The 19,851-nt window shown below is 38.1% G+C and overlaps 1 protein-coding gene across 6 annotated transcripts in view; it reads left to right on the forward strand.

The window, feature by feature from the left end:
• PHLDB2 (pleckstrin homology like domain family B member 2) overlaps positions 1–19,851 on the forward strand; it is a 59,441-nt gene that overhangs the window by 34,018 nt on the left and 5,572 nt on the right. For 2 of the 6 annotated variants that reach the window (XM_074898937.1, XM_074898947.1), the window contains 8 exons: positions 2,708–2,845; positions 3,669–3,842; positions 4,534–4,674; positions 5,270–5,369; positions 12,787–12,994; positions 16,137–16,227; positions 16,856–17,002; positions 19,373–19,592. In XM_074898937.1, coding sequence (XP_074755038.1) covers positions 2,708–2,845; positions 3,669–3,842; positions 4,534–4,674; positions 5,270–5,369; positions 12,787–12,994; positions 16,137–16,227; positions 16,856–17,002; positions 19,373–19,592 — 1,219 coding nt within the window. The remainder of the gene's footprint in view (positions 1–2,707; positions 2,846–3,668; positions 3,843–4,533; positions 4,675–5,269; positions 5,370–12,786; positions 12,995–16,136; positions 16,228–16,855; positions 17,003–19,372; positions 19,593–19,851) is intronic. The other 4 variants (XM_074898966.1, XM_074898977.1, XM_074898957.1 and 1 more) reach the window with 3 other exon arrangements.

Genomic DNA, 19,851 nt, shown 5'->3' on the forward strand with positions numbered 1-19,851 from the left:
TACGTATGATATTAGCATTAACCCCCATATTTACCTTCTTGACTTGATGAATCTGCAAGCTGCAGATAAACATGAAGTTATAAATGGAGAAGTGGAAAATCTAGCATTTAAAATACACTGAAGGATATCTATGGCTGCTTCATTAACTCCTGCTTAAGAGGTCTGACTGGACTTGCCAGATCTGCTTGTATCACAGCCCTGAACATGGTCTGCCACATCTAATGATGTAGATGTCACTGTGAGAAGTTGGGCTCTTGAAGTCTAAAGCAACCACACGTCCTTTCACCTTTCACTTGGGAAATGTGTTCTTGCTGATTTGACCTCTAAGTTCCTGGTGAAGCCAGGTGGCCTACTACACATGCCAGTGGCATTGAGCACCCTTCCTTGCCATGTTGCAGGTGCTTAGACTTTCACTGTCCTAGGTTTTGTTCTGACCTGGACATCTGACAAATCTAAACTTCTTTTTTTTTTTCATTTCGAGATGGATCTGTTCATTCTCTCACTAGAGAGCAGGTGCTATCTCTGATTTTTGTCTTTGCATCCACATAATGGTTTGTTTAATCACAGATACGTCAAAATGCAACTACGTTAAGTGAGCCTGACACTTCTTACTGAAATTGGGTTATTCAGTGGTGTCATTCCATTCCCTGCAGTGAAGTCAGTCAGGACTTACTTCAAGGCATATAAGAGAAGGAGCAGCATGGGTTATCTGTTTCATGTTCGGTGTCCCCATAGGCTCTGTCCTATAAAAGAAATGCCTTTCCTTGCCAGATGTTAACATTTGTCTCGGTCCAGTTTAATTTTTCTCTGGCTGTTCTGGCACCTTTAAAAATCAGGCACCAAATGGTTCACAGGCTTAAATAGACTGCCTGCACGCAGGAGTTAATTTCACCATGCGGTTCCTAACGTATCAGTCGAGTCAGCGGTCCAAGATTTCCCATCTCCTCCTCACCAAAGCACACATTTGTAACTCTCTTCCATCCATTGTGAAGCTTACTCTCTGCATGCACAGCAATAGAGTAACACAGCCTCTCGTAAAGAGGCAGGATACTTATCCCAGTACTCAAATAAGTGAGGAAAATCAATGTTGTTTAAAACTTCAGCACTGAGAAAATGATCTGGATGCCTAATCTGACTTGAAACTGTTTATTTAATCTAATGTAACAGGGGCCTGAGCTAATGCACTGCACAGTCATTTGTTGTTTGCTTTTTTTTTTAACCCCATGGTGAATTCCCATTGGGGTTGTGAGTCTGAAGTGAATGTTTTTCATATTAATGGTCAAAGTGCTTTTATCCTCTACAAAAATGAATACAATATTGCATTCATAGACTTGCCAAGTTTTGGTTACTGATATACCGCTACTACAAGATGGTTAAGCAAGTTCTATGTTTATTCATACTGGACTCTATTCTACTGTAGTGTGGCCACATGCTACTTACTCAGTCCCCTCATTTAATAGTTCACCAAATAGTATCAAATTAAGATTTGCCTCCTATTTCTAGAGTGCTGTGTTCACAGTATGATACTTACTTTTCCAGAATTGTGTATCTGCCTTAAATACTGATAATATACATTGAAAATTATGCTGATAGATAGTAGTCTTAGTATTTTTTCGACTTACCTTCTATGATCATTGGTAAATTTATGTGTTTTTAAAAAGAAGAAATGCTATAGCAGTCTGTGGCTTCTATTACTGAGAAGTATACATACCAGCAGGTCAGTGTGCTGGTACGATAATAGAAACATAGCCCCTTTGACACCCTCAATTTAAAAGCAGCTTACAATCTTGATTTAAAAAAATAAGCATATTTCTATCTTATTTTTATGACATTGTTTCAAGAGATTTATTCTTCCTTTTGCATAGCCTTATTTTCTATGGATAAGAAGTTAGGACATTTGACTTTTTACAGTCTGGCATCCTGTATACCATGGATTAGAATCTGTGTTTTATTTAACACCAAAACACATACAATAATTGTATTCTGTCATTATATCTCAAATCCGCCTGCATGAATCTCTGCAGGCAGAAGCACACTCTGATGTCTGTGCCTTTCCTCAGTCCGTCACCTCCTGTAGGATTGTTTAAAAAAAGAGGGGAAAAAAAAATTGTAATGGCTTTGGGGCTAGCACCAACAGCATCTTACTGGAGTCTTCTGGTAACATCTAAAAATTAGAAGGACTTCCAGGTAACACAAATGGAAGGTGTTGTGTCAGCATAGTTCATAAAGTAGCAATGGCTTGTCCTTACATAAGTTCTTCCCAGTTCTATTAGTCATTTGGTTTACTTAATAGTTAGTCAAGAAACAATTCAGGGTAAGTTATTTAATTTAAACATGGACAATAAATAAATAAAAAGATGAGTGAATAAGATTTGTTCTTCCTTTTTCCCCCAAACTGCTTTCCCAGGAAAGAGCCACGTAATTTCTAAAGGGTATTTACATTTCAGTAAAGCATTTTGGTCACTTAATGTACATTTGCCTTTTGATTACATGAATGTTTTTGGAATTAAATGAAGAATAATTTTCAAAATCCAAGTATTCAACATTTGAAAGGCTTGATGGTAATTTTATTTATGATGAAGCATTTCAATGATAACAAATATTTGGCTGTATCACTCTAAACTAACTTTCATCGTACTGGATACATTAATACTCTTGCACGTCTTTTGGCTTTTGCTCCTTTTAACTTCTGCATTCCTCCTTTTAGGGCTATATCAGTGTAAGTGAAATTAGTGAGCTGTATGGCACGAATATATCCCCTTCCACTCAGCCCCCCACAGATGCTGAAGCAGTTGCCACTGAGCCTTCCACGGCTGTGCTGACGAGCCAGCCACAAAATAAAGAGGTTTGTTTGAGAGACATTTCCCTTTGTGTTTGCATTGTTCTTTCATGGCTGCCTTTTTATTTTCTTTTATTTTCTTTTGGTAATTCAACATGTAACAAATTGACCCTCAGGCAAACTGCTGTCTACCAGTTACTGAGTCAGGTAACAATTTAATAGTAAAGCTGAAGGACTGCTCCAGTTGTAAAGTGTCTTTGACAATGTAGATGGGACTTTGAAGGCCAAAAGACCTGAATGCTTATGACCCAAGCAGCAATAAGTGACAATCTTTGCCTGTCGAACACTATAATGTAATGGCACCTTTGGTAAATGGTCTGTGGACACATTTAATGATTACTTGGTCAGTGGTGCTCATGTGTTCGTTTTGTATGTTCTGTAGCTTTTTTTTTTCCCTGTGTGGTGGTACAAGTACATATTGAATGTATGTGGGAGATGGGTAGCTTCTACTTATCTTAACTATTCCGTGGAGTCTGTCCAGTCTGTGTCTTCTAGCTTACTCTCTCTTTTTGTCATTCTTTGATGTTTTTGCCTTTGTAATGACCATAGCAAATTTTGAATAAATCCCCTCTTAAAGGAATGGAATAACCTTATGAATGTAAAGCTACCTGCCTTTGTGTTGGAATAGGGCAGCAGCTGGTTTAGAGTGTGGCATTTCTGTGCTGCTTCTGGCAGTTCAGTATGCCTTGAGAGCTGCAATACAACACATCTCCTTTTCTGCTAAATGCTCCAACAAACACAGTGCTAAAACTGCAGCTTGTATGTGCCGTATCTTTTGAGCAATTCCAAAAAGAAAACTCTGTGTGTAATTTCTCTTTTTTCTATAAAGCTAAGATCACCTCTCTGTTCTGGATTTGTGTTTCCTCACTCTCTTTCTCCTCGCTCTATTGCTCAACTTCCATCAGTCCATTGGCCTGAGGTCATGGCTACTCATGTAGATCCTATTCCTTTATCTGATACACCTCCACCTCTGCCAGCTAAGAAACACCGCAGGCAACAACAGGTAATAGATTCAAAGCTGATAACTTGGGATTATTTTGTTTGTTTTTCTTATGGTGGCCATGAACTTGATTTACGTGTGAAGTTACTAGAGTGATATGATAGATCATAAGTTGATTGTGCTTGCAGAGTCTTGGATTTAAAGGCACTGCTCATTTAAAATTCAACATAATACATTATAGAATGTTACTGAACAAAACTTCTCCTTATATAAACAATCCCGAGGCAAATACTAATATTTATGAGCCATTGTAACTGTCAGAAAACTTGAAGCAAGAAAGTATAAGTGACTGTATTTGAAATCCTAAATTAATTTTTCATATATATTTGAACAATGCCTCTCAAAGTCGTATTGGTTTTAAGCCACCAATTCATTAGAAAACTTGTAAATAAATGTTTTCCTTTGCAATTGTGCACTAGGTTTGAGTGTGTTTTTTTTTTTAAAAAAATAGGTACAGGGACATGTACACAAAATGTGTACATGAATGTAATGTATCTTCTTAATCATGGTGATTTTAATGTGATATTTTTAGAAGTCTTGGAAAGCACTGTGAAGCAGGAGATACTCTGTATTTTAGATTTTGTTCTTTCCAGGAAAGTTCCTAGTCTGTCACCTTCACTATACTCCATATAGAGCATAACTGAGCAAGTAAGTAAATTCTTTTTGTCAAAACTGTAACAAATTACATTTGAAGCATTTCAGAAATCTGGAAGAGCGAAAGAAGCAGCACAGGGAATGTATGTACATGAGTGATACTTTACCTCGCAAGAAAACAACTCCGTCTGTATCGCCACACTTCAATAGCGCTACACTTGGACGCAGCATTGCATCTAAAGTACGTAGTTGCATGCTGTTAGTAGCCTTCCGGTGTGTATATAACAACCTATATTATGTTAGAGGTAAGGTTGGGGTAGCACTGTAAGCATTATGTAGTCCCCCAAACTCACATCTGAAACTGATTCTGAAAGAACTTCAGCTTTATTAAATTACGGGAATACACATGAAGCCTTCCATACTTCCAGACTTTATTCTGACCTCTGAAAACGCTGTGCTGTAGTACATTAATCATAAATGCATGATCGCTAACTCAAGGATTGTATTTTCAGGCTAGTTTATATTGATTCTAGAGACACAAAAGGTTGTTTTCCTTCCTGCCTAAGGCCTCTAAATAGTAAAGATAAGATTATGTATGAAGTGAAAATACTCTTTCTTTGTGTTGTGCTAAATCAACAAACAGCAGGAAGGTGGAAATGCTATTTTGAAAACATTTTGGCCTAATAGAAACTCTGCACAACTGAAATAACCATGGCTGATTGATACGACATGATGTTGATACCTGTGATAAAGCAAGTTATTTTACCATTAATTGCTGATACAAAAAAAGGTCTTGAAATGTGGTTTTAAGCACATATTTACAAAATTTCTTGCAGGGACATTTACCATTAGGACAGAGCAACAGCTGTGGCAGCGTACTTCCTCACTGCCTGGCAACCATGACCAAAGAGTCAGAGACAAGAAGGATGCACAAAGGTAAGACCTTTTTATAGGATTCATTTCTGTGTAAAGTCAGTATTCAATTTCTCAGGAAATAAGCTTGAAACTGGTGTTAGTATAATCAACAGGGCTGTAAAATGAAAGTTTACTTCTTGGTGAAAAAAGCAAGCTATAAATGTCATTTTCAGATATTGGCAAAATAAGATGTTAAGATTATGACGTAAGTGCACATGTCGTTTTGAAGTACGTTGTCATCAAATGTAATCCAGTAGACAAGAAAAGCATATTGACAAATGCACATTGGGTTAACCGGGTAATTTCTGTGGGTGATTTTGAGGCAATATATTACATGTTGCTTTCTTTTTTTCTTCTTCTTTTTTTTTTTTTCTTTTAATAGTTCTTTTCATGTTGTGAACTTAAAAATTGTTTTTCACAGGCATATATTTTTGCCTGGACAAACTCTCCTGGCAGAGATACCTTAGTACAGATACTTAGAGAATCTGTAACTGCGGTATTATAAGTGGTCTTAAATATCTGGGCTACAAAATAGGAAAGAAGTGCTTTATAGTGGATAGATAGCTGCATTTTTACAATAGGGACACGGAAATTCTGGATTCAAAAGGAATTTACATCTCTGAAACATGATCTTGTAGGCTTTGGGATTCTGTGTCTGTTGTTTGTTGACTTGAGTCAATACACTCAGTTTCTGCTTTAATGAGATGCATTATTCATAAGTGTCTAATCTTCAAATGGAGTTGCTCCTCAGTGCCCTCTGTCAGTTTATTTTCTTTCTGGTATCTGCATCATTGTTACCAATATAAATGCAAGAGGTCTTCATGTAGAATTGCACTGACTACTCCTGAGCTGAGATAGGGTCCATCCTGTTGTTATAGGACTTGTCAGAGCTAGCAGCTGTTAAAGGTCAAAGAGGATGACTGAGGTCAGTCATATGCACCAACATGACTCAATGCAGGGACGGAACAAGCTTGCTGAGAAAGGACCATGACTTGCTATGTTCACTGTATAGAGCTGATCCTGTTGTGATTTGCTGTTTTCAAGCTTTAGTTACTAGCAGCAGGCCTTCCACAAACCTACTGTGTTGTGGCTGACTTATCTCGAAGTATTTCAGGTGCGATGCAAAAGGAGCTTCACACTCGGCTTGAAAAGCTTCTTTGGTAACGTGTGTGCAAGGGTGAAATAGCTTGCAAGTACATTCGGATTCAACATTATTGTGCTGTTGTACAGAAAACACTCTGTTTCAGTTTGAAAATCAGTAAGGATGTTTTGGTTAAACTTTGATGACAAGAGATGAAATGCTTAAAATTGGAAATATTTCTGTAAAATGGTTGCAAAAGAGCATTAGTATGTGACTTATAACACAATTACAAAGTGTTACCAAACCTAATACAGGCAAAGGTAAGAGTTCTTTTTAAAAAATGATCCATTCTAATGTTTAATATTTTGTCACTGTGCAACTAAGATAATTCTAAGAGTAGAGTCAGATTTCTTGTCCTAAGAGTGAGAAAAAAAGAAACCTCACAAATCAGAACTGAATTATGGCCTGACAAAGAGGAGAGGCAGGGAGAATGAGTGAGGTGTATTCATTAAGGCATTTGGCACAGTACTTTTCATATGCCATGAGGAATCATGTGTGCTATAGTGCCTGCCATACTAGTTGACCATTACTTTTTGAAAGATCCAACAGTTTGAATGGAAATACTAAATTATGAAGAGAGGCTTAAGGGATTAATTTGTACTGGGAAAGAGGACAGTTCTAGGTGTCTTTTTCTGAAATATCAGCTTTTCCAAAGGGAAGTAATTCTGCTGACAGGTGCTTTACTTGAACTGTCACAAGATTTGCAAAGAAACATAGCCAAAGCACAAAGGATATAGGAATGCAAGGACTGTTTGTGGCTTGACCTTAGTAGTTAACGAAGGGTTTTTTCCCCTTTGTGTTTAACATGGAGCTCCCTGAACTTACAGATGTTGAAGAAGCTTGAAGAGTATAACTGCTTTCTGTGGCTCTGAAGTGCCATGTTTCTAGGTTGGGGAAAGCTCCTTTGTCTTGGTAGCACACCACAAAAGTTTTTGCAGGGCTTTTTCTGCACTGCATTGCAGAATTCAGCAAGGACAGAGATGTCCAAGTCAGGTGGCTAGTGTCAGATCCTAGAGTATTTCTATCCAGCTGTACAGAAGGGCCAGACAAAACAGTCTTCAGAGACCTTTCATTCAGCCTTACAGGCATAGCCTTAATGGCTTGTGGTACGAGTCGGGAAGGGACTAAGTTCAACTTGGTGTGATTTCTGATTTCCCCTAGCACCTCATTACCATGCTCAGTGTGCAGAAGGAAACCAAGTTTCTCTTCAAAGTCGTGAATAAAGAAGGTGCATTTCTGTGGGATAGTGAGATTTGGGAAATGTTTCTAATTTAGTAGTATTTAAACATACCACAGAGTACAACTGAAATGGAATATTATTGTCAGTTTAAATTCTGAAATCTTACATGGCTTCCACTAAGATCAGCAGGACTTGGGTCTTTGTAAGCAAGATGAATTTTAGCAAACATCCTTAAATACATTATTGAAAACCAAGCCAAATGTCATGTCAGTGGACATCCTTTGCAGCATTCTTTTATTCCATCACTCTGTGCTAAATGTTTATGATGTAATAAATACTGTATTTACAGAAACATTCTTGAGGTAGATCAGGTTTGCCTCTTTGGAATAAGTGGAAGTTTTTGAGGAGTAAGATTTTCTACCAAATCAGTGGAACTCTGCAAATGTATAGATACTGCTTATACTAATAAATAAGCGCTCACTTCTCCTCCTGCTCCAGAAATTAGTTGTTCACCTAAAGTAAGTGATGAATAGATAAAAATTGTTCTTGACTTGTCATGTGTACTGAGCCCCTGCTTGCTTTCCCTGCATTTCTTTTCCCACTTGACAAGTTTTTCACTCTGTCAGTTTTCTGTGTTGGAGGTGATGTGTTGCAAAGGACATGGGGTCTCGGGTTACTCATACCTTGAGCATACAGCTGAGCCAGGTGCACTGGAGCTGGGTGTGCTCAGCTTGGTGGAGAGCCAGCATCTCAGGTGGTAAATGCCCCTTCATCCACTCGGGAACACTGGCTGTCATGCAGTGTCCCACAAATCGCTATACGAAGAGGAGGATGCACTCCTGAAGTGGGATTAGTAGCTTACTGCGTTCCTTAGGGCTTAAAAGGGTTGAGCAAACTTTTAGACTAAATGTTTTGGCGTGTTCATATAGATCTGAAAAACAAGTATATTCAGTGGTGCCTGGAGAAGGTGGCAGCTCAGCTAGGTTAAAGACATTATCTGAGAATTAGCACTAGACTAGTAATGGTCTAAAATGAGTTTTCTCTAATATACTTTACAAGAAGGTAAACGTCAAAGTCTGAGATGAAAAATTCAAAGTTAAAAATGAAATCGGGAAATTAAGAACAGCCACTTGAGTTTGAACATGGATTTCAATCTCATTTTCTTTGTGCAGGAACAAGTACTGTCTGTGAATAAAACTTAGGCTGGATCCAGTAGGAAATATTTTCATAGGGTTTTTTTTAAAGTACTAGTCCTTATTCCAGGATTACCAAAACTGTTTAGTCAGTCACATGAATTCAAGAATTGTCTTTGAGAGAAACAGTTGTTACCATACTGTCAGTAATCACAGCCTGAGTTAAGAGCAACTTATAACATGTTTAAGAGGAAGGATCTTTGATATAAATCATTAGTGAAAAAGCTATTTCTTAGTAGCCATTCACAAGGTATTTTTGAAGGACTGTGTTTATCAATTCACCTCCTGTGTATCTGCCTTTGTAAGCAAACCATGTGCAAAAAAAGAATGAAGAAGCTGCTATTTGGTACAGTCCAGAGACCTCACTCTGCCCAGGTCAAAACTTGGCCCCAGGAGGCTCCCATGGGGTGCTGGGTGCCAGAAGCCAGCGCAAGGACAGGCAGGAACAAGGAGGGAGGGTAAGCCAGTGCAGCCCCGCTGATTGCAGGATGGGCTCCGGAAAGGAATAGGGAATGGTTAGCTGGGAGTTAAGGTGTAAGACCAGACACAGCGCTATTGGGACAGCAAAGTTAGGTAACAGCGAGACGGTAATTTGTATTCTTTCTAAGCTCTACAGAAAAACAATATACTGAGGGCAATGTATATATGTACAAAAAATTATAAGGTTTTCAAAGCAGTTTGCTTTTTTCTTTTTTTTTTTACTCTTTTTCTTACTGAACTCAGGAAAAGCCAGAAAAGGTACGAAAGCATCTCTTTACCTAGCTATATCTATCACTGGCATGTTTTGGCAAAAGTACCGATTGCATCAGCACTGTCAAGTAGTTCCCTAAAGCTTGGAAAACTTTTAAGTAATTTTAAAATAATGATAGCACTTTAAAAATGCTTTTTTCCTCCTGTCAAATAACCTGTCACAACAAAACTTCTGATTAATGCTAATATCTGCAGTGCTATAGCTTTGTGCAGGCCTAATTTTTTGTTCCTTTGCTGATAGCCACACAAGTAGAGCAGAAAATTTAGAAATCTTTGCAGATCTGTGGGTGACAATGACAAGGTAGACAGACTTGGGCTTCATACTTTGGCATGTTTCCCTACAAAAAAAATGTATCTTGACATGTTAATGTCAATCTTAAAAAAAACAACAACCACAACACAAAAAAAAAAACCAAAACCAAAAAAACCCCAAAAACCCAAGAAAGAAATCTACTGTGAACTTTTTTATTAAATACTGGGGGGGGTTTTAACATACTTGACAGTGCCACTTTCAGTAACAGCTTTCACCTATAGTTCTGACCTCACCATAATTTTGTGGTGGTATATCTGGTTTTTGTGATTCTGCAATAACTCCTTTGAAATATATTTTTTAATGATATGGCTTTATGGATATTTTCAGTGTTTTGCCCAGTAGTATGGCTGTTAACAGTGTTAAGTGTACAGTTTCATTACACAGAATATGGGCCAATGCAACAAGAAACGTTTTAGCTCTTGCATCAGTTTAGACTTGGCTGATACAAGTCTTGGCTTCTGGGAAACTTTTAGTGAAGCACTGGACCTTACAAGAAGTCTGCTATTTTTAAGTGCATGTTCCGTGAATTCACACCTGAGCAGTTAAAAATTCCTTAAGCAACAGATTGTGCCTGTGCAATGTGTAAGCGGGGCTGCAATGGAGGCAGGTTGGTTGTGAGGCTTCTTGATGTTGATACGCAGCTGATCCTGAGCTTTGAACTGCGTGTCGCTTACAGCATGGGGAGAAAATGAGAACATCACGTTACGCTGCGTTTCTGCGAATGTGTCTCATTTTGTGACCTAACAACTCTATACTTTTTTGCTTAGGTTTGCATGACTGCATAAATTTAATGGATAATTGTTTTACTTAAAAATGTGTTCTTTATCTTCATGGAAGGTTGACTTTCCTTTAGGAGACTGTAGAACTTCCATGTTACTCTATGCCTTTTAGATGGGTTTATTTTTTAGTGAAATACAAGATATGGAATTAAGATTTCTGAGTAGGCAACATTTTGCAAAATGCTCAACAGAAGAACGTGCATTTGAATAAAGTTCTTTCAGTAATTTATTTTTTTCTCTTTCCATAATGAATAATTGATAACCATTTCACAGGAGCAATTAGTCATTCCAAAGGTTCGAGTATGAAAGGTAAATGCTTGTCTACAGTAACAGCAGCATTTGCCATAATGGCAAAAAATCCAAACTGCACACGTGAATCAGTAACACCTGCGTTGTGTGATGCTATTATCTATGACTGCTGAGGTGTATTTGTGTCCTTTTTGTGTCTTTTACTAATCAGTGCAATTGAACTTTTATTTAGATTTTGTGTTCTTCCAAATGGTGAATCCTATTAGTTCCTTAGAAACCAGCTTTGTCTGCAAGAAACCTTTGTATGGTACAGAGTGAAGTGAAGAGGAAGGAGGAAACTGTGTGCTTTGGAAATGCTTGTAGAGCATGATTTCTGTAATAATGTGCTTTAATTATTCAGCTTCAGTCACGCTTTTCAGATATGTTTTGGAGAATATTATAGCCTTTCCAAGGTAGAGCTGCAAGAGCTTCCCAAGGTAGAGCTGTTGACTCTCCCTACTCCAGCACAGCAAAAAATACCAGACAGTAACCTTGTATGTGCAGGTAGAGAATAAGAGTAAGGCAGGAGAATATTCTCACTCTAAGCATGTTTTCCTAATATCAGCGTCTTAATGGTGTCTAGTAAAAATTTTTATCTGGGCTTTGCTGCATTTGTACCTTTGCATTTTTCCTGCATCTGATTATCTTAAACATGTAGAATGTCAGTGGCTGCCTTCCCGTATGACTGAGAGGTTTTCATGTAGTCTAACAGTCCTTCCTAATCTCCAACTCTGCCACCAGCTCAGATTTTGGATCAGGAATGTGCAGAGAGTATTGTAAACTTGACTGAGTATCAGAACTGTGAGAAAGTCTCACTTCCTGCATTGACTGAAGGAGAAGATGAGCAGTGCATTTGCATTTGTAATCACATAGATTGAACAACTTCAAAAGGGCACTGTAAAATAACTTAAGCAGTTAAAATGACAACTGTCATTATACAATGCTCTTCATCAGCCAAACTCAACAACCTCTCTGTAAGTCTGTGTAAATACTGCTGCATTATTTACAAAGAGCAATGGAGACATGAGATAAAAATAATTCTGAAGAGATATTTTCTAAAGGAGACGTAGCTGAAGAACGTTCCCTGTGTTCAAGAAGGATGACTTTTCAGAAAGGATGATTTTGTGGAAAAATAACAGTACAAAGAACTTAAATGTTGAATAAACCTTATTTTTCTTTACAGTCATTGAGCTACAGGGATCTGCTTCAATCATGTAGGGTGAACAGCAGTTTGAAAACTCAAGGAAATTACACTAGTCACTATGATGATGTGACAAGTAGACTATATTATTTCAGCTGAAACTAAAAGCCTAACCTGCAGTTACCAGAAGGCAAAATTCCCCAAACAGACAAAAAATAATCCACATTCAGTAAAACCAACCAAACAAGTACTCAAGACCACTGAATATCAGGACTTTTTTTTTTTCTTTAATGTAATCAGTGGCAATTCTTCTAGATCCCTGAATTTAGCTGCATTAGTTTCCAGAGTAGGCCTAATTTTAAAATGAAAATGTCATTCATTCAAATGAAATTTTCATAATACACATACAAGAATATGTATTTAAAAGCCAGCCATACTAATTTGCATATATTTGTGTCCATTGTAGATAAAACAGGTATTTAAAGGTTTTATTTCAGTGATGATTAACTCATAAAATTAACCGTAATATTGTAGTGCCTTGGTCACAATGCATTTAAGACCAAGGTGGTGTTCAAAACACTTCTGCTGCTAACACGTTATGTTCGGGTGACAAAATTTCTGTGTAAAAGAAATGTTTTCTCTGTACTCTGTAGGGTATAACCATCAGCGTATCTGTGAAAACCAAAGGCAGAAGTCTCCTGAATTCTACAGCAGAACAGCATCTGAATCGAATGTGTATTTGAATAGTTTCCATTACCCAGATCGCAGCTACAAGGACCATGCCTTTGACTCATTAAGCTTAGACAGTTCTGACAGTATGGAGACAAGCATATCGGCGTGCTCGCCAGATAACATTTCCAGGTAAATACCCAAAAAAAGAGAATATGTACATGTTGATGCTGTGGTAATGTGAATGATGCTAACAGGTTAAGAAAATGTAAGATCTTTAGACAGGCATAATGTTTAGTATATGTGAGGCCTTCATAATCAGGTTTAGCTATCATCTCATGCTTTCTTTAAAGATGGAAAATAAAAATATGGAGAGGCTAAGTGATAATGTTGAAGGCCACAGAGAATTCGGTGTCTGTACTGAACTGAAAGTATGAAGTTGTCGATGCTTTTTTCAGAGTGGGTAATAGCTGAGCTTCCTTCCCTGGTTGTTACAGGGAAGGAATTTCCTGTGATAGGAAATTTCTCACGGACATCTGGGAGCAATGAAGTACACTTGTTCTGCAAGTCCAGCATGTTAGCTTTCTACAGCCTTATGCTGAAACACTTAGGGCTTCTCCAGTGGTCTGTTTTACCCCTTCCTCTCCCTTTTCTAGGTCAATAAAAACAAAGAGATGACACTGAATGGCTTAGAGCCTTCGGTTGCTTTTCTCATCCTCAGAGGCTGTCAGCTCACACACAGCTCCTTGGATAAAAGAAACATCAGTGTTCTGTGTTAAAAGAACAGTCCAGCTGGCTCTCAAAATTGTGTGCAAACAATTTTCTTCTGACAGTCTGGTTTTATGATAGTGCTTTCATTTCTGCTCACAGTCCTGCCCCAGCAGTTTCACAAGCGTAAGTGGAGGCTGATAATTAAGTACAGTGTTGTCACAGGATTAAAAATCCCTTATGAACACAAGGACAGCTTTTCTGGCTAGTGTGTTGTTTTATTCAGCATCTGTTTCCTGTAACGGTATCAGCCCACTGATTTCCTCTTGTAGCCTTTATCACTGCAATGTTAAGGGTTTCAGAAAATACAGTGCTACTCATTCTGCTGGCTGTTTTTTTAAAGTAAAAATATTGAGACTCAGGTTTTGAGGATTTCTGTTTTAAATAGATATATAATCAGCAAGTTTCTGATAGCTGGAGACAGGCTAGGAATTAACCCTATCTCTGCAGTGATGTAACAGAGTGGTGATATGAGATCTGTCTCTCTTTGGTGCTCTGACCGTTTCAGAGGAAAATGGTGTGTGTCTGAGCTACCTCGGGGTCATCTCGTAAGTGAAATCTCCAGCCCAGGATGGGGAGCCCCAACGGCTGTGGAATTTCACTGGTGCTGTTTGCCCTTCTGCCTCCCTCTGGCTCTTCTGCAGCTTCCAGCCAGTGATGAAAGAGAAAAAACAAAACAAACAAGCAAACAAAAAATCCCAACAACCAAACCAATCCGGAAAACAGAAAAGGACCCATTACAGCAGATCTTTCAGTTTCTCACAAGGCAAACTTTGGTGAAGGAAGGAAAGAGTGTGCTCTGATTTTGTTGACAAAATTTGGAAGATAGACAGTTCATTTTCCTTGACAAAATTTCCTTTAAGCAAAATTTATTCAGATTGTTTTACATGGTGTTTAAGAATCTTTCCTATCCATATCAGACGTTAGAGGAAAACAATTTATTATGCTTTTTTCTGACATATTTAAAATATATAGGTTATATTTTACCTTGTGTAAGTTGAGACTTTTTTTGCTGGGAATGAGTAAGATCTGTCTGTGTTCAAAGTACAGAAGAAATAGAACTGCTGTAATCATTCATCAACTCACCAAACAGTTGTTTCAAGGTTTGTTAGCAAATTATTTTTCATGGCCAAAGGTTTCAGAGATTGTGATCTTCTGCTAGTGCAATAATTTCTATGAGCAGGATAAGCAAATCAAGGATGAAAGAATTTAACTAAGCTGAAGTGTTAACCAGTTTAATATGGGAAAACCGACTGAAATTGACTGTCTTCCAGGTTGCTCAAATGACTTTTAAATTATGGTCTCATTGCTTTTACTGACGATATTTGGTGCAGAGTCTCCTGGCCCATCGACTAAACATACTTTGGCCAAACTAGGCTTAGGCATCTAAGTCAGTGGTCTCATTTTTTTTGTCAGAGCCAATAAGCTCAATAAAGTTCAGATAGATTTCAGATGGATTATACCTTTTCTGTGCAAGCTTGGGTTAAATGAGGTATGGTATTTTTATATTTTATTGCATCCTCTCATGAAATATATTTCCAGTATCAGACAGAGAATTGTCTTCTGAAGACTGTCAGAAGTCCTGGTCTTACAGATATAAGCATCAGAGGCATTCTCAGAAAGCAAAGGATGCCATTCTTACTTTTTTCTTTTCCTTGCCCAGTACACATATTTGGACTAATTCCGTTCTACCTGTGTCCCTTCACAGTTGGTCTACATGCTATTAAATAGCATAAGCAAATCTGCATCTGATACCCACATCCACCTGAGTGGTCAAATAGCGTTTTCAGTACAATCTGGAGTCAAGCTGCTCTCTGCCCTAAACATTTGAAAACATTATATTTTCTCACATTGTGCTTTAGTCTAATAGCATTATTAATGGTAATGCAGTAATATTTAACATCAACTGTTTTTCTTGAACAGCATAAGATGAAAAACAAAGTAGAGAGCATGCCATGGAAATGCCACAGTTGAAATGGCTGTTAAATTGAGATGAAACAAAGAAATTGCACTGGAAAAAAGAAACAAAAGAAAAAAGGACAGACAAAGGTGATAGTTGTGTTGTGCTGGGCCAGGATCTAGTACTCGTGATTTCTTTGGCTTGCCAGTTACTTTAACTAGTAGATTCTTCCTGACACCGCTCTGTCACTGAATGGCCCTTATGCATACCTCTTAATCTTCTTTTTATTGAGCATTTTTTGATGATGAGCTCAGACACAAAACAGAGACTGGTATATTTAGATGGCTACTAATGCCAGCTCTGAGGATCAGGAGCATGTTCTGTTAGGACATGGTAACCACCTCCATCCATATTCTGTTATCTAGGAGAAGATGACAGACCACAGGGGACTGACAAGATGCAATTTTAGGCACTCAAGTCTGCATTTTTTACAGCTCTGCATGGGGAATGTATACATGAAGAGCATACCATGTACTTTATATATTACTTCTTGTTAGTGTCCTACTGCACTGAATTGGATCAGAACAGGATCAAAACTAATGTCGGAATGTAAAATATGTCTTTAAATACCAAGTATTCTTTTAAATGATTTTTTTTTTGATGCAGTGCTAGCACTTCAAATGTTGCAAGAATAGAAGAGATGGAGAGACTTCTGAAACAAGCGCATGCTGAAAAGACTAGGCTGCTTGAGACCAGGGTAAGCATAATTTTATGAGTAAAACTAAGAATGGGCATGTTAGATAATATCCTCCTAAATACAACACTAGACCCTAAATAGTTTACACCTAATAGGCACTTTAAAAATTACCTCTCCCCCTTTAGTTTGATCTCCTTTCACCCTCATACTACATCTCTGAGCTCATGTCAATACCTGCTATCTCTGTGGGTGAGCTGATGGCAAAATCTCATCAGAGGCTAGGTCAGCATTGCTCCTACGCCTGCTAGGAGAGCTGCTTAAGAAGAACCTTCATTTCTAGAGTGGTAATATTTGCAATTCTGATTCCAGCTCTTGGTCCACTTTGCTGCATATATATTTCTGCCTACTGAAGGGGCAAAAAGGAATTTAGTTCTAGCTTAGGAATTACATTACCAAGTATAGTTTCATGTATATAGTTTCATGCAGTGGAGTCCGCATCCCTGGAGGTGTTTGAGTCAGGTTGATGTAGTGCTGAGGGATATGGTGTCATATCACCATATCTGTCAATGTTAGGTTAATGGTTGGACTAGATGATCTTCAGGGTCTTTTCCAACCTAGATGATTCTGTATAATTGAAGTTCTGCAGATGACTGTGTAATTGAAGTTCTGCATATGCTGTGGTATTTAGGAACGGGAGATGGAAGCTAAAAAACGAGCTCTGGAAGAAGAGAAGCGCCGCAGAGAGCAACTGGAGAAAAGGTTGGAAGAAGAAACTAGCCAGAGGCAAAAATTAATTGAAAAGGAAGTCAAAATACGTGAGAAACAAAGAGCACAGGTGAGATTATATACATTGACATGACAGGTTTCTAAGTGCCAGACTTTCCCTTGGTGTACAGAAGAGACTAAGTGTATTTTTGCCAGTGATAATCAGAACTGCTTTCAGTTGAATATGGATTTAGTATTTCTGAGGTGCAACTGTGCTGCTAAAAGTATGTTTGGGCTCTTGGAGCCTTAGATAGATGTCCAAGTATTTATTAATTTTATAAGACACTGGTAATTTTTTTCCCCATTCTTTTAATACATAAAATAGCTTGGAATGTGAATTGTCACTTCCAAATATTTGATTGAAAACCCCAGATGAATAAGCTTTTCCAGCTCCACATCTACTGTAGAGAGGAAGTAATATTTTTTTTTTCTAATGTTATCAGGACTATACAACATGAGAAACATTGTTTAATTAAAACAGTGTTACCTCCAACATCTTCTTGCTTCTTAGGATTTAGAGGTATCCTGAGCTTTGTTTAGGTTTAGAGGTCTTACCTATTTATTTAGTCCATCTCAGTTAATAAGATGTCCACGGTACAGCAAATGGACTAGGCAGTCATTTTATCATTGGTATAGTATAGCAAGACGATGTCTCCATCTTAATATACGTATCTGAGCGCAGAAGATTCCGTATCATATTTGAATATCTTTCTGCTTTTATCTGTGCTACCTTTGTTTTGTGAGTTACTATTATATTTTTTAATTAACATTCCTATGTAACTTGCCTTTCTAATTGATAACACTAAATCAGAACAATAGGACAACTGCAGAGGAACTTTGTTTCTGGTTAAATATATCCATTCTTTATATATAAAATTTAGTTACCAAATGTTAAATTTTATGTGTACATTATTTGAATGCCTTCTTTTTTTCTAAGAAATTTTAATGACAACTCAAGTATGGCATAAGCAACGATGCAATGCTCATGTCTCTGTTCCAAATTGTAGCGTGTATGTGTTGTAATAGAATGGCCTATCAGTTACTGCTAATTGGCAGACTTGACAGAGAGGCTGAAGACTGAATTGGCAGGAAGACAAAGCACATCTGTCAAAAATAACTGATGTTTTTGTTAACTTTTTTCTTTCCTTTGTACAGTGAGACCCAATTTTTATTTTTTTTTTTTCAGCACTTCCTGGCACTTAGAAACGTAAACTAGGGGAAGGAACTCCACCTTTGCACTTGCTGGTGCCAGCCTGTATCATACGGGACTGCATAATTTTAGAAGGGCTCTAAGAGTTCTTGCGGGCAACACAGCTCCCATTGTGCCAAGTGGCTCTTGAAAATGGGATGAGGGAAGGTCGCTCTGATTTGTGACTCACACTCGGATTTAGCAGGCTAACTTTAGGCATGGAGCAGGGGCAGATTAGATTCTCCAGGTCAGTGACTTCTCTGGAGTCAGGGGGGAGAAAGAGAGGGAGACGCTCCTTTGATGGGTCATTCAAAGCACCTAAACTCTGCTTCTGTTCTGAGTCGCCCTGTGATGTAGCCTCTGTCTGCCTTGCCTGCAACAGGAGCCATGGGAGACTTGCCTTCTGTGTTTAAAAGGGGGGTGGGGGGGTGGCAGTGTGTTCATAGATCCTTCAGGCACAGAAAACTGGCATGTTCCTGCATCTGGCAAGATCCCAAATCACTACCTCCTCCTGCTTGTTCTCCCCACTGATACTATCCAGACTTGATGCAGAGTCTTGAACTGCAGTCAGGAATGAGGCACCGTTTCCTGTGCTGCTTTGCTGTCTCTTGCAGAGGGGTGCACTTCAGCTTTCTGTGCCCTATTGCTGACTGTCAACTAGATACCACATTTAATTTGTTCAGAAGAAAATAATTCTATTTTGTTCACAGCAGTCTCTGTGAAACTAACTGGTGATTACAGTTCACTCTCATTATTAATTTTTCCTGTAATAGCATATTATTATTTATATTACACTTTGCATGAAAATACCTGTAGCAATAAAATATTAATGAGTGAGATATGTGTAGTGAGTATCTAGCCCAGAGAAATAAAGGGTTATCTTAACAGCATGCAAATTAAGTTCTTACCCTTCATCTGAAGCAGCAACACACCTTTTACATTTAATTAATGTTTTAATTTTAAAACAACTTTTCTGTGCTTTGGCCCCTGTTTTACCAGCTTATCAACTGAACATTTCAAGAAACTCCTATGCTCTGATCTGGCTTTTATAAAGTTATTCAACACTGTAAAGTTACAAATTTTAAGGATTTTTCTTTTAAAGAAGATTAGGGCTGCAGCAAAAGCTCTTTATTTCTCTTACGTTCATTCGTAGATTCTATGGGCAGTTCGCACTTACATCCTTGCAGCAGAAGGAGTGAAGAAGGTAAGGCTTTTGTTAAAAATAATACAATTTTCTTTTCTTTACTGTAGGCCCGTCCCTTGACTCGCTATCTGCCCATTAGAAAGGAAGACTTTGACCTACGAAGTCACATCGAAACAGCTGGTCACAACATAGAGACATGTTACCATGTCTCCCTCACGGAGAAGACCTGCCGAGGCTTTCTGATTAAAATGGGAGGAAAAATTAAAACATGGAAAAAACGATGGTTTGTTTTTGACAGAAACAAGAGAACTTTTACTTATTATGCAGGTAGGTTGCAGGATTAGTAGGGGCACACCTGTCCCTCTATTTTCCTATCAACCTCAGCTGAGTTATGAACATGTAGGGAGTCCTGAACAAAACTTACGTTTCCATTTTGTCAGGTGTTTTACATGTAACTTAGCACTTGTGCAATCCCTTCCCTATACTGTTCAATCCTAATGCCAGGTAAGGCAAAAATGAGCATAACAAAGTGAGAGATGTGGATGGGCAAGAGGAAAAAATGGAAGTTCATCAGGTTCCTAGTACA

Source organism: Athene noctua, chromosome 1 (genome assembly GCF_965140245.1).
Source record: "Athene noctua chromosome 1, bAthNoc1.hap1.1, whole genome shotgun sequence".
NCBI classification, from domain to species: Eukaryota; Metazoa; Chordata; class Aves; order Strigiformes; family Strigidae; genus Athene; species Athene noctua.